Raw genomic sequence first — 15781 nt, forward strand, 5'->3', positions numbered from 1 at the left:
CCGCTCGACAGATCCCTGGAGTCCTCAGTGGCGTTCGCAGAATCGCTAGTGGAGGGCCGTAAGTTATATATTGGGCAGCTCATCTGTGGGGTCCGGAACGTGGGCCGAGTGATCCCAGGTGGTGCGCAGGGAATTACTACTGGGGCTACCATTTACCATTATTTACTATGTCCGCAGTCTCTGGTCATCTCCTGTACTATGTCCGCAGTCTCTGGTCATCCCCTGTACTGTGTCCGCAGTCTCTGGTCATCCCCTGCACTGTGTCCGCAGTCTCTGGTCATCTCCTGTACTGTGTCCGCAGTCTCTGATCATCTCCTGTACTGTGTCCGCAGACTCTGGTCATCCCCTGTACTGTGTCCGCAGTCTCTGGTCATCTCCTGTACTGTGTCCGCAGTCTCTGATCATCTCCTGTACTGTGTCCGCAGTCTCTGGTCATCTCCTGTACTGTGTCCGCAGTCTCTGGTCATCTCCTGTACTGTGTCCGCAGTCTCTGGTCATCTCCTGTACTGTGTCCGCAGACTCTGGTCATCCCCTGTACTGTGTCCGCAGACTCTGGTCATCCCTTGTACTATGTCCGCAGTCTCTGGTCATCTCCTGTACTGTGTCCGCAGTCTCTGGTCATCTCCTGTACTGTGTCCGCAGTCTCTGGTCATCTCCTGTACTGTGTCCGCAGTCTCTGGTCATCTCCTGTACTGTGTCCGCAGTCTCTGGTCATCTCCTGTACTGTGTCCGCAGTCTCTGGTCATCCCTTGTACTGTGTCCGCAGTCTCTGGTCATCTCCTGTACTGTGTCCGCAGTCTCTGGTCATCTCCTGTACTGTGTCCGCAGTCTCTGGTCATCTCCTGTACTGTGTCCGCAGACTCTGGTCATCCCCTGTACTGTGTCCGCAGTCTCTGGTCATCTCCTGTACTGTGTCCGCAGTCTCTGGTCATCTCCTGTACTGTGTCCGCAGTCTCTGGTCATCCCCTGTACTGTGTCCGCAGACTCTGGTCATCCCCTGTACTGTGTCCGCAGTCTCTGGTCATCTCCTGTACTGTGTCCGCAGTCTCTGGTCATCTCCTGTACTGTGTCCGCAGTCTCTGGTCATCTCCTGTACTGTGTCCGCAGACTCTGGTCATCCCCTGTACTGTGTCCGCAGTCTCTGGTCATCTCCTGTACTGTGTCCGCAGTCTCTGGTCATCTCCTGTACTGTGTCCGCAGTCTCTGGTCATCTCCTGTACTGTGTCCGCAGACTCTGGTCATCCCCTGTACTGTGTCCGCAGTCTCTGGTCATCTCCTGTACTGTGTCCGCAGTCTCTGGTCATCTCCTGTACTGTGTCCGCAGTCTCTGGTCATCTCCTGTACTGTGTCCGCAGTCTCTGGTCATCTCCTGTACTGTGTCCGCAGTCTCTGGTCATCTCCTGTACTGTGTCCGCAGTCTCTGGTCATCTCCTGTACTGTGTCCGCAGTCTCTGGTCATCTCCTGTACTGTGTCCGCAGTCTCTGGTCATCTCCTGTACTGTGTCCGCAGTCTCTGGTCATCTCCTGTACTGTGTCCGCAGTCTCTGGCCATCTCCTGTACTGTGTCCGCAGTCTCTGGCCATCTCCTGTATTGTGTCCGCAGTCTCTGGCCATCTCCTGTACTATGTCCGCAGTCTCTGGTCATCTCCTGTACTGTGTCCGCAGTCTCTGGTCATCTCCTGTACTGTGTCCTCAGTCTCTGGTCATCTCATGTACTGTGTCCGCAGTCTCTGGTCATCTCCTGTACTATGTCTGCAGTCCATTGGTTCAGAATTTTTTTTTCCTGTTTTTCGCCTCTAAAACCTAGGTGCGTCTTATGGTCAGGTGCGTCTTATGGAGCGAAAAATACGGTATCAATTTGGGCTATAATGGATTGGTGCTCAGGATTGCTTGATGTCATCAGACAGTGCAAGGAGAAACAAAGCCCAAATCTCGCGACCTCCGAGATCTCGCGAGATTTGGGCTTTCCTTCTCCCTGTGCTGGCAGAGTGATTTAACACCTGTTTAGATTTGTCATCCAAGTCACAAAATGAAAAGTATGCCGTTTTCAATAAACTTTTGCATAAAATAGTTCATTTGCATTTAATGTTAATGGTTCATCAGAATGTCGGGCAAAATGGTCGGCCCTCGCACATGTTCACTTCATCAAATCTGGCACTCTTCCAAAAAAGTTTGGACACCCCTGATATAGAGTAATCAGGACCTCCTTCCTCTTGCCAGTGACCCCTCTAATGATAACTTAAGATCTATATAGAGTAGAGTAATCGGGACCTCCTTCCTCCTGCTGTTGATCCCTCTAATGACAACTTAACATCTATATAGAGTAGAGTAATCAGGACCTCCTTCCTCCTGCTGGTGATCCCTCTAGTGATAACTTAAGATCTATATAGAGTAATCAGGACCTCCTTCCTCCTCCCGGTGATCCCTCTAGTGACAACTTAACATCTATATAGAGTAATCAGGACCTCCTTCCTCCTCCCGGTGATCCCTCTAGTGATAATTTAAGATCTATATAGAGTAATCAGGACCTCCTTCCTCCTGCCGGTGATCCCTTTAGTGATAAGATAAGATCTATATAGAGTAATCAGGACTTCCTTCCTTCCTGCTGATGATTTCGTTAGTGTTAACTCAAGATCTATATATAGAAATCAGAACCTCCAGATGATGATCCCTCTCTTTATATTATTTAAAATACAATAGGAAAAGCTGGAACACTCAAAACTCCCAGATGGACAGGAACAGGGAATTTTGGCAGACAGGTCTCACTGTTGGGGTAACCATAAAATAGGCCAGAAGCTTACTGTACCTACCAGACTCTCTCAGCAAAAAAAAATCACCTTTGGGTAACCCGACCCTTTTAAAGCAGACCTTTATCCCCCAAACAGACAACAGCTCATTTCTATTTAGCTATTTACATTGGTTGATAGACATGTAACCTCTTTTCTCAAAGCCACTTATGTACCCCAAAAAGCCCTAGACTCAAAAAAAGCACTGGTGATGTAGTCAACACCACCCAGCTGCCTCCTGAGAAGGCTACGTCATCAGTACCTTCTAGGGAGCTCTTTTAGATAAATGTGAAATCTCATGATATCTCAGGAACAAGTTAAATCAAACAAACACAAACCATGCCAGATCTCAAAGTACATTTGCAAGATCTACTGCAGACCTCATTGGTGGGCCAGCAATGAGAACAAAGAAGAAGAAAGAAGTTGACCACCGATGGCATAAAAATGTAAGATGACAGCATGGGTTTTTCAACATGGGGTGGATGGAGCCATGGGATTTTGTAAAGGATATATTGAGGTACTTTGGGAAAGCTAATGTATTTCTTTTGATGCTGGCACTAAATTCAAAGTGTGTGTGTGTGTAGGAGGATCGACTTTGATATTTTTGTCTACTGGGACAAAGATACTGCAGGCTTGAATTCTCTCACCTTCAACACTTCCAGATTTGGAAGAGAGCTCACGCAGTTTGTTAATCGTTAATTGTCTAACTTCTCTCATCGCCATGACAATATCATAATCCCGTTCCAGTGTTTGACGAACCTCCACACCCATTAGAGAGTCCAGACCCAGGTCAGCCAAGGTGGTGTCAGGATTCAAACTGCTCACATCCCGGACACCTGACAGAAAGAACAGAAAAAGTGCAATACATTTATATTAAAAATGACATATAAATTAGGCAAATTTGCAAAATACCAATAAAATAATTTGAATGAAAATCTGTGTTGTCACTAGCAAACAAGAGAATTAAGCGCTCATGTATAAGGACCTTGATGTCAAAGGCTGCCTTTAGTTGTGGAACGTAACATTATTTAAATGCATCCTTTTAGGGCTGCAAATGACCTGTTTTGCCTGCAATGCAAATGCATCTCAATAAGACCTGCTGTGTCCAAAGAAATACAATTCAGTGTGTCAAACACAGTGACAGAACTATCATCCACAGTATACCATTTTAAGAAGAAATCTGCAAACTTGGGCATTTGAGTTCTGCTTCGGTCATTTGATAAAGCAAGTAAAGGACCCAATAGATTATGAAAGTTCAAGTTGCCAAACGTCCTCCACCAAACCTTGATGACTTGGAAAGGATCTGCCAGGAGGGGTGGGCCAAAATCCCTCCTGAGATGTGTGCAAACCTGGTGGCCAACTACAGGAAATGTCTGACCTCTGTGATTGCCAACAAGGGATTTGCCACCAAGTACTAAGTCATGTTTTGTGAAGGGGATCAAATACTTATTTCCCTCATGAACATGCAAATCAGTGCAGAATTTGTTAGAAATGCATTTCTTTTGAATTTTTTGTTGCTATTCTGTCTCTCAGTGTTACAATACAACTACCATTTGATTGACTGAGCATTTCTTTGTCAATGGACAAACATTCAAAATCAGCAGGGGATCAAATACTTATTTCCTTCACTGTATCTAACCCAGTGTCAGGACAAAGTCTGACCATGGTCCAGCACTGCACTGACCACGAGTGGCACACTGACACCCTCATGGTTTCTCCTTCACTGCCCACAAGGCACTAATAGCTAATGATAGGTCATCACTATGCATTTCCATACTGAACAGAAGTTTGAATGAAAATATTCAGCCCTCTCTATCTATAGAAAAGCCGATGTCATTCTTCTGTGGTTGGCCAATGTGACAGCCCACACTCAATAGATTATTATTATTATTATACAGGATTTATATAGCGCCAACAGTTTGCTCAGCGCTTTACAATATAAAGGGAGACAATACAGCAACAATACAGTTCAATACAAGAGGGATAGGAGGGCCCTGCTCCTTGGAGCTTACAATCATAGATGGAAAGATTGTTAGTGAAAACCACGTATCATGGTTAAGTCTCTACATGTGTATGTAAGTCTTCGGTATCTCACATCTGTCCAACAGAAACGGTTCCAATTTTCCCTCAATAGCAGGAGACACGAAGTTAATAGCTTCATAAGGAAAGCCATATTGCAACCGCTGTCCCCCTCCCTTGGCTTCTTAGAAGGGTTGTTTAGGAAGCTGAACAAAATTGTGTAGGAACCCTGGACTTCTATAATCTGCTTACCCAATATGTGAGCCACGGCTTCCACCAAATCTTGTTGACCAGCTCCCTTGGCTTTGACAGAGATGGTCTTCTCAGCTAGGACAAAGCTGGACATGACAGGGTGAGGCTGATTCAGCAACTGGTCTAGAACCTCCAGACAGGAGCTAATCCTCTGAGGCAATGTCCCTCCTATCACTGTATCGTTATTTCCCATGGTCTCCAGAACGACTCCTACATCCCCGATGGCTCCCCACTGTATTGCCAAGCCTACAAGAAAATGAAGCAGACCAACATTAAGCATTAGAAAATGAACATTATAACATTACTGGGAGGTGCCATGGAAGAACTTTCAAGGAAAATCCTTGACGAGACCTCTTTCCTGGTACCTATACCATGTGCTGTTTCTGAAGTCTTATGTGGACACTTCAACTAAGTTTTCTGGTAAAATAAATTATAATGGTTGGGGGCAAATATATTTAAATTTATGGGGATGATTTACTAAAACTGGAGAGTGCAAAATCGGGTGCAGCTGTGCATGGAAACCTCCATTTTTTTTCAAATCTTAATTGAACAGGCTGAAGTTAAAAGCTGATTAGCTACCATGAACAGATTTTGCACTCTTAGTTTTAGTAAATCAACCCCTATATGTTGTTAAACTGATTTTTTTTACTGTATCTGATTTTAAAAAAAAAAAAAATGTAATTGTTTTCCGAATAAACCTCATGCATGCACCCATGACTCAGGATTCACAGGGGTTACAGGGTTTCTAAAGAGAAACACAGCAGAAGTTGTTTCTCTTCAGACTTTCTATACTTGTTGAAAGTTTTAATGAAGTGTTCTTAACAGGCAGGCTGGGAGGGGGAAGGAGGTGTTGCTGTACCTCATTGACTTGCTGTGTATTAGCTTTAGCTATTAAACTCTATTGAGCTCTATATAACATAACAGTAATAAACTACAACTCCATCTACTGGTTGGGCATGAGAAGACAAAATATTAATATTAAAAAAAAACAAAAAAAAACATGATATATATTTTTTTATTTTTTATTTTATTTTGTAGTCTTTACCATCTTGAATAAAGAAGGGAAATAGAATACTACGCTTTCACTTTGAGATGAAGTTGCTCAATAGGGGGGAGGCCAGCTTTCAGAAGACATATGCTATGGCCATGACTATTGAGAATGGAACTGGCACTATTTGGTACTGCATCATGTACAGTTTACAAGGCTGAGACATCCTCGGCATGTTTTTTGGGCAGGGTGATTTTTTCTCAGGCTGAATTTTCTCAGGTTCCTTACCTGGCAAATTGTCTTGACGCCGCTTTTCACAAATCCGTTCCATGGTTGAGTTGGCAAACCCATAATTGCTCTGACCAGCATTTCCTCGCCCGCAACTCACAGAGGAAAACACCACAAAGTGATCGAGCTCCGGACACTTCTCACGGCTTACGCTGCAAAAATAACATCGACCAAATAGGAATTTCATCACTTGCATGACACATAAGTTGTATGACTGCAGGTATGGCTTCTAAGCCACAACAGCAAGTAAGAAATTTTTTTTTTTTATTTACTCTTTAAAAGACACTCAAAAAAGCAAAAGTCCTACTGTGAAGGTCTGGCTGCTTAAAGCTGGCCATAGATGAGTCAAAAACCGAATGAAAATTCTTGACAATTCTTAGATCGTTCGTTTTTTACATCATCAGTGTGCCAGCTGTAAGATGGCATTTTAATTGAAAATACCTGGAGGAAAAGAAATTTAATCTCCAAATATGGAAAGGTTTCTTCATAGTAAGAGCTGTGAAAATGTGGAATAGAGTCCCTCACAGTGGCAGACTGACCATTTGGAAACTCGGGCACTGCCCGAGAGCCCGGGGTCAGTAGGGGGCCCCATGAGATGCCCCTGGTACCTTTTTCATAGGCTTTTTTGAGTTTGGGCAAGGACACAGGGGCCCCATGATCCCCGGGGGCCCCATGAATTGTCAGTCCGCCCCTGCTCCCTCAAGAGTTGGTTCTGGCCAGCTCAGTGATTGCTTTAAAAACAGTCCTGGATTCTTTCTTGGATACACAGAATATAACTGGATATAACATTTATAAGTTGATCCAGGGAATATCCGATTGCCTCTCGGGGGATCAGGAAGGATTTTTTCCCCTGCAGGAGCAAATTGGATCATGTTTTGCTGGGTTTTTTTCCTTCTTCTGGATCAACTGTGGGTGTAAGATTATAACTTTTTTTTTTTTTTTTTTAATGGTTGAATTGAATGGACTCTTTTCTTTTTTCAGCTAGACTAACTGTGTAACTATATGTAACCCTATAAAACATACTGGATAAAAAAAAACAAAAAAGAAAACAAATGTTGGCAAAAACATATGCGCCATTTTCATTTTTCGATTGACAGAAATTTTGGTTTTTCACTCATCTATGGCCAGCCTTAGGATTAGGACCATGATATACTGTAATATTAGCACCGGTACATAGATACTATAACAAAGCATTGTGGGAAAGACAAAAGAGGGTGTAGCCTTGATGTTTCAGAAGATTGGTCTTCCTTGTGATGAGTTGTGCCTGCCAGAAGAACACAATGATTATTGCTAGCGGCTATAGCTGCTGGCAATAATCACATGCTAGAAATCCGACGTGCTGGTTCTACCCAAGTTGATCGATGGATCAACTTGGGTACAATCAGCCTACACATAGATGAATCAAATCTTAGCCAGTCCTTGAATCTGCTGAAATTCGAATCACGTGGCCTACAAAATCAGTAGGGGCATCTTTTTATTCTAGTGGTCCTGTATTTTAAAGATGAATTTCAGGTATGGCTATATAATACTTAGTTACATTAGTCCAGCTTGGACCAATGTTATTGTGTATATACCATACCTGGCTGATCCCCTTGGCAGCTGGAAATCACAGAAGCAGACACAGCTACTCCAGTGATCTCCACTAGCTTCGGGATCCTGTGCTGAGAGGCCAGCCTGATGCCCTGTGAACACAAGACGTTGGCCACACGGCATGGCGCCATTTAGAGAATGCTTTACATATTTTCAATGAATGCAAAGCATTCTCTGATTGGATGAGCTGGACAGGGTGACATCACCACCCTCTTCATCCAATCAGGGAATACTTTGCATTCATTCAGAAAACGCAAAGCAATCTTTGAATGGTGCCCCTACTGAGCAGCTGACCTGTGTTCACCATGCAACAGAGCAGCCGCTCGACGTGGGACCCGGAAGCAAATAGAGATCACTGGAATAGTAGGGTCTACTTCAGTGATTTCCAGCTTCCCTGGACATTGGCCAGGTATTGTATATACATAGTTACATTGGTCCAAGCTGGAACAATATAACCATGTATAATATAGCCATACCTGGCATTATTCTTTAAGAACATTTATGGTTTTGAGGTCTTTTACAAACTCTGAAATCTGTAAGTAAAAAAAAATTACAAAAATGGTCTGGCCACCTGAGGTTATAAGTAGAGCACAGGTCTAGCAGAAAGGGTTATAAGAGGCCCTGTCACCTTCTCTGTTCTTTTTACACCCAGTTCTATAACCATCTATTCCAGGGGGAAGTTTTATATTGTGCAGTTACCTGTCGAGATTTAGGGTGCCATCATACTTTGGTTTATTTACATCTTGGAATAGTTTTGTGGATAGGTTCTCAATCATGGCATCTTTAAGCACCTGTTGAGAAATACAGAATTTTCTATTATTCAGATTTCAGAACTCTTTTCTGTAGGCAAATCAAAAAAGAACCCTCATAAGTACCAATTATATACATATATTGCCTTTCCTGGTTCCTATTTTACCCCATTGTCAATATGCTAAATTATGTTTTTTTAACTAAAACCTTTTTGTTTTCATTACATACCTCGTTTTAGACCCACTGACATCATCACTGTGCTTCTATATGCAATGTAGACAGATCTCATCTGTTGGGAGGGGCCTACAGAGTGCTGTACATAGCCTACAGAAAACATCCCAGCACCATCTCAGCACTCCTCCCAAGAGCATATGATGGAGGCAGTGGGCTGTCTTTTGGGAGGAGTTATGCAAATAGCAAAATGCCTTCGTGGGTTGATATCCGCCTGAAGAGGTTTTGCCAATGTTTTCACAGAAACCACCTCAGGTAATGAGATGTTGAGCCTCTATGAGTGAAAGAACTGAATACAATAAATGAAAGGGATGTACCAGGGATAGTCAGGCTGGGGAGGAAAGGGCAAGATGATACTGGACATCCTGGGCTCGAATTGTTGCAACTTTTAATGCACAATGTGAGAAGCTCACAGTGTGCAGTGAAATCAGAGTAAGCCTTTTCAGTACAGGAGAGGAGCCGGTACAAATTCATAAGCATTGGTGTGTGCAGCCCATTGCATTAGGGTGTGCACCCCAAAGCTCAAACACGTGCATGTGTGTTTGTGTGTATATATATATATATATATATACTGTATATACATACAGTATATACATATATATATATATATATATTCCACGTATACTCGCTCTGCCTTCTTCTGCTCAGCTCACATGTGACACACCAGAAAAAGGTGGGTTTGGCGCGATCTCAGAGGCCGGGTACATCCCCATCCTGCCCAGTCAAACGTAACTGCAGTACTACTAGAAAGCAAGCAGGAGGCAAGATCCCTCTTGGGGATGTTCCTGCAGTCCTCCATAAGAGCAGGGAGCACCAGAAGCTGCTGGTGGAGATGGTAGGGTGAGAAGAGTCATCTCTATAATGTGCACGTCATCCAGTAAAGTTGGCAACTAATAGGTGATTAGGGTGTGCCTAGGCACATCTGGCACACCCTGTGCGCATGCCTATGTGTGTAAGACTGAAGGAAAGGCTCTCATCCAGGATACACGGGCAGCATGAGGGTTTTGAAAAAACAATTAAATGGTGGTTGAATGAATGCAGTGTATACAACTTATAGTTGTGCAAATAATGATGTTCTTACCATGGCCAGATTGAAGATTCCACCCACTGGCCCTAATTGTGAAGCAGCATCTATCAGTTGTCTTGTCCCCCCTATAGATGCCACATCTTTGGTTGAAACCACAATGGTGATCCCGGCTTCCTTCCAGCTCTGCACTTGTTTTGCCTGATAACCTGAAAATAGGAACAAGGTCTAATTAAGCTTTCAAACCGAAAACCATGTATAACCCCACAATACAAGCCCTTTTCTTTTTACTTGCAATCCAACTTTCTGTGTTTTAATGATACTTTCCTATAATATGGGGCGGGCAGTAGCACTTCAATTATCTGGACACCGTGGGTGAGGTGGTGTCAGGATGATTGAAGCACATTATACTATACATTGTAATATATAATGAAATTGTTCAACTCACCATAGTACAGCTTGTCACTTGCCACTGCAACCTGCAGATGCAGTGTGTCACTGTATTCTGTCACCACAGTCACCAGGTACAGCTTGACAGCTACCAGCCACAGCTTGCCAACCACCATTCACCAGATGCTACCTGTCAGCCACCAGATGCAGCTTGTCAGCCACCAGATGCTACCTGTCAGCCATCAGATGCAGCTTGTCAGTCACTAGATGTAGCTTTTCAGCCACCAAATGTTGCCTGCAGCCACCAGATGCAGCTTGTCAGCCACGAGATGTACCTTTTCAGCCATCAGTTGCTGCCTGTCAACCACCAGATGCAGCTTATCAGCCACCAGATGCAGTTTCTCAGCCACCAGATATTGCCTGCCAGCCACCAGATGCAGCTTGTCAGCCATGACATGTAGCTTTTCAGCCACCAGTTGCTGCCTATCAACCACCAGATGCAGCTTGTCAGCCACCAGATGCAGCTTGTCAGCCACCAGATCCAGTTTGTCAGCCACCAGATGCAGCTCGTCAGCAACCAGATGCAGCTCGTCAGCCACCAGATGCAGCTTATCAGCCACCAGATGCTGCCTGTCAACCACCAGATGCAGCTCAACAAACACCAGCCACCAGATGCAGCTTGTCAGTCACCAGATGTAGCTTTTCAGCCACCAGATGCAGCTTGTCAGCCATGACGTAGCTTTTCAGCCACCAGTTGCTGCCTGTCAACCACCAGATGCAGCTCGTCAGCCACCAGATGCAGCTCATCAGCCACCAGATGCAGCTCATCAGCCACCAGATGCAGCTCATCAGCCACCAGATGCAGCTTGTCAGCTACTAGATGCAGCTTGTCAGCCACCAGATGCAGCTTGTCAGCCACCAGATGCAGTTTATCAGCCACCAGATGCAGTTTGTTAGCCACCAGCCACCAGATGCAGCTTATCAGCCACCAGATGCAGCTTATCAGCCACCAGATGCAGCTTATCAGCCACCAGATGCAGCTTGTCAGCCACCAGATGCAGCTTGTCAGCCACCAGATAGCGCTTCTGCCTCTGGCATTACAAGTTCACTTACACAGATGACACAGGTTTCTGAACCGCACATCCAGCACATGTGCAGTTGAAACAGGTTTCCTCCTCCCATGCTCATCTCCAGGACTTCTCCAGAGCCTCCCCCATCCTCTGGAACTCTCTACCCCAATCTATCTGACTATCACCTATTCTGCCCACTTTTAGGCGATCTCTGAAAAGAGAAGTGTACAGAGCAGCTGGCGAACCTCCTCTCCTTCATAGCAGTGGTTCTCCTAGTGTATCTGACAGGCGTGATGATGGTCTCCACCTTACACATTATGCCCTAGGCAGGGCTTCTTCAGGTATATTTGTGGTAAACACATTTGTTTTAAATACGGCCATGTGCATAAGACCTAAAAGAAGTCAATTCAGCACAATGTACAATCATATATGGGCTTTTTTCTGATAGCTTACCATTCCTTATCCCAGATCGAGACGTCAGAATGAGATTGCGAGCGCCTCTTTCAATTAACCACTGTGCTAACTCCAGGCCGAACCCGCCCAGACCTCCAGTGATAATGTAGGACTTTGTCGGAGGGAAAGACGTCCGTGGGATTGCAGGAAGTAGAGTGTCAGAATCTCTAGCAGATCCAATTTCTTCATCACGCACCTGCATGGAAGACACAACCGTCTCAGATCATAGCACATACATCAACCTTACTCAGTCAGGAGACCTTCAGAAGTCATTCGGGTTTCTGTGAGCAATGGGCAACTTCTACTGCTCAGATAAGTAACCTCTGACAATTATCTTTTTATGGATCTGTAGAGAAGCATTCTATCCATCTTCCATGTGTAATGAGACCCATCTCCCATTAACCACCAGTATAGAGTGGCCTTTCTCCCAATGATAACCAATCCAAGAGTGTCCTTCTCCTCTGGCTACCAATGTAAGAACAAACAACTCCATTGACTACTTTGGTACAGGGGTACCTCTTCCACTGACAACCAAACTACACTGACCACCAATATAAAGGGAGAATTTCTTTGCTGACCACCAATGTGGGGGGGGATATTTCAATTTCAACATTTCTTTTCAGTATAATTACTGAAAACAATTTTGCCTTATAGAGCATCCCTGGGTATTATATAAACCAAGTATGTCACCTTCCTTATTCTTCTTTCTCAAATTTATCGATCGCTTTAATGTGCCTAGAACTATAGATGAAGTAATTGGAGATCTTGACACCTGAAATTATTTCAAGGGTTCGTCCAATTTAAAAGGTTGAGAAAGGCTGATGTAAACAGTAATCAGATATTCACCCTTGTCTTGGATATTATAGGCCATGGCAGTCAGTCAGAGATCCCTTTTCAACAGTTTGCCTAATATTGATTTTGATTGGTAGATATGAGTACTGAACAGTACTGACTAATAAAAGGTTAGCCTCATAGACAAGACTGATCTTCTGCATAGCCAATACAGGCCATGACCAGGAGTGGCACACATCCATCCCCATATCATCAAATCAAAGCAGAACTCCAGGAAAGAGTACACAATTGAAATACATAAACTGGATCTGTTTTACTAACTAAGGATTTGCAATTTTGTCCATCAAGTTATGGGAATACACAATTCTCCCACACAGCACAGCACTGTCTGGCAGGAAACCTGCTATTCTCTGCTGCAGTTAAGTAACATTTAAAGATCCTGCCCCTTCCCCAGCCTATCACTGGACATTGAAAGGAGAAGCAGCAGACTTATGAGCTCATATTTATGTCACTTTCCTCTCTCCTCTCATCAGCATGTTCTTTGATAACACATGTCAGGACCTGGTTCTCCTGCTGGTTGCACTGTGGTTCTCTGGGAGGAAGGTTGTAGTTCCAGTGTCCACCAGCGTGTGTCTCCCAGCAGCCAGATGCTGGCTGCTGGGAGGGTACTTAAGTCTCTTCTCTGCTATTTCACATTGCGTCAGTGTTTAGATTTGCTTGTTGTGCTAAGTCTCATGCTGTTGCCACTTGTCCTCCTCCTACTCCTGCTCCTGATCTTGCTCTAGCCCTGCATCCTGTGCCCTGCCCCCGCTTCCATACATCTGCTCCTCTTTTACCTGTACCCAGTCCTGATTCCCCCCTTCCTTGCATCTCTGGTATTCCCTGTTACCCGAGTTCTTCATCTTGTATATATATTGTACATATTGTATATTGTTCATTTGGTAAGCTTCCTGTTATTTAGGCATTTTGGTTATATGGGCGTAATTCCATTGTATCATCACATTTGCCTGTTTCCTGTTTGGTGTGTGGATGTCTTTTGTTTTTTTAATAATATATTCATGTACTTCACTATATATAGTCTGGTTTCAGTTTCTAAGTGTAGGTACAAAGATCTGGCCATCTCTGCTTCAAAATTCTGACAGCACAATTGGCTGGTTGCCTGTGCTGCTTCTTCCTCAATCTCTGAGCTTTGCTGTACAGGGACTGCAACAGGCTGATATCAAGCCAATGTCCAATATTTATACTGCTTGCATTTAAAACTACATTTAATAATGTATCAATGAATACAAAGCTGCATTAATTTTTGTTGCCCAGGCTCTAACGGGACTACCTTCCACCACCTCCTCACCTTTACCAGAACTTTTCCAATATGTTTTCCTTGTGCCATGAACCTGAATGCCGGTTCCACCTCATCCCGAGTAAAGATGGTGCTCTTAAGTGGCTTTACCACTCCATCCTTAATGCCAGATTTCAGCAGGTCAGACACTTCCTCCCATTCTCTATTCCCCTCTTCAAAGAGGGCATCAAGCAAGATTCCATGAAAGGCCACATTCTTCAGGAACAGAGCCATACCTGCATAGAGACAGCAAGGAGCAAAGTATATTAAAAAGTGTAACCCCTTAAAGGACCCATGGGAGATGATGCCAAGGGTTAAGCAGGCTCTACTGTCCTTAGCCTAGTGCTGGAAAAATCCGAGGAGCCAGGTAGCCAATGCTCCTTAAAAATTACTTTTTTTCACTAATGTTTATGGATTTTTCCATAAAAAGTGATGCAAAACTTTTGACAAATCCATATAAAGTACCCATACAAGCAAAAAGAGAACACTTTGTAACAATTATCATTTTCTGAATATGTAATATAATTCCAAAAGAGAACTATGCAAGATTATGCTTAATCCAACTGGTGTCTATAATTTGAAGTTTTCTTGTTGTCAATGGAGCTGGTACTTAAAAAAATCCTGCTGGCTCCTGGATTAGAAAGAATGGCTCCTAATTCTATATTAATTTGTTCACCTTGGCCCTCGTTTTTAAAAATATTACCCCATGGGCAAGAGGGTAAGAATTAGCTCCCATGCCAAAAAATACTACACACATTGATGTCTCCATCCTTCCTTGATGCGTTCCTCTGCCATTTCTTGATGTGTTTCACTACTGCTGGCTTGCTCACATGGACTTCCCCTATCCTTGTGAGCAAGCCAGCAATGGTGAAATGCGTCAAGGAAGGTTGGTTTTGAGTGGAGACATCAATGTATGCAGTCTTTTTGACAACTATCAAAAAGAGAAAGAAGAGCTACATTTTGGAGAGTGGCTTTCATTTTTTTTTTGACTGAAAGTGGACATGGGCTGTGGTAGCCAGCACCCGCATTTTCTGTGGGAGTTAAAAGGAGCAAGTCTGGAGCGGAGCCATGGGTTTGGGTATATTTTTGTTAGCTCCCATTCCACTCACTTTCCTGACTTTGACTTGATCCTTTCTAGTTTGGATATACAGGCCAGCAGGGCTTTTTTTCAGTGGAAACGCAGTTCCAGCACCTTCAGCACTGGATGTACTGTATGTAATGTCAAAGGGTGCTGGGGTGTGCTGGATGGTCTATTGATGCTTGTTGCTAAAAGATCTATTGTTGCTGGAGGGGGATCTGTTGTTGCTAGGGTGTCTTTCTGGGGGGGGGGGTCATTTGTTGCTGGGAGGGAGCTACCATTGAGGGAGGGGGTCTATTATTGCTGGCTACTGGAGGGTTTCGAGATGTTGATGTTGCTGGGGGTGATCTATTGTTGCCAGGGGGTCTATTGTTGCTGGCTGCAGGGGATATATTTTACTGCTTTATCTTTAACAAATTCCAAATTACTTAACATAACAATGGTTCTGTATTCTCTAAAAGGGGCAGTATTGAGAGGTGGGTAGGAGGTGTAACCGAGGGACGATGCTCGGAGGTGGGTAGGGGGCAAAGACATGTGAGTTCCTCCACCTATTCTCTGAGAACAATATCCTTGCAGGCCAGTGTCGACAGACTTTATTTCATTTCAAGTCGACAGACTTTATTTCAGTGTCGACAGACTTTATTTCATTTCAAGTCGGTTTTGCATTCCCATACAAGTCTATGGTCAACTGAAGGTGAAATGCATCTGCCAATGAATTCTGAATGATATCAGAA

The 15781-nt window shown here is 44.0% G+C and overlaps 1 protein-coding gene across 1 annotated transcript in view; it reads right to left on the reverse strand.

Moving 5' to 3' along the window:
- FASN (fatty acid synthase) overlaps positions 1–15781 on the reverse strand; it is a 133622-nt gene that overhangs the window by 23494 nt on the left and 94347 nt on the right. Inside the window, exons 32-38 of the mRNA XM_089670659.1 lie at positions 13982–14205; positions 11842–12037; positions 9986–10137; positions 8623–8714; positions 6334–6485; positions 5058–5303; positions 3434–3622 (exon numbers count right to left, since the gene is read on the reverse strand). Coding sequence (XP_089526785.1) covers positions 3434–3622; positions 5058–5303; positions 6334–6485; positions 8623–8714; positions 9986–10137; positions 11842–12037; positions 13982–14205 — 1251 coding nt within the window. The remainder of the gene's footprint in view (positions 1–3433; positions 3623–5057; positions 5304–6333; positions 6486–8622; positions 8715–9985; positions 10138–11841; positions 12038–13981; positions 14206–15781) is intronic.

This window comes from Staurois parvus, unplaced genomic scaffold (genome assembly GCF_062004578.1).
Source record: "Staurois parvus isolate SC_StPar_1 unplaced genomic scaffold, SC_StPar_1.0 ptg000003l, whole genome shotgun sequence".
NCBI lineage: Eukaryota > Metazoa > Chordata > Amphibia > Anura > Ranidae > Staurois > Staurois parvus.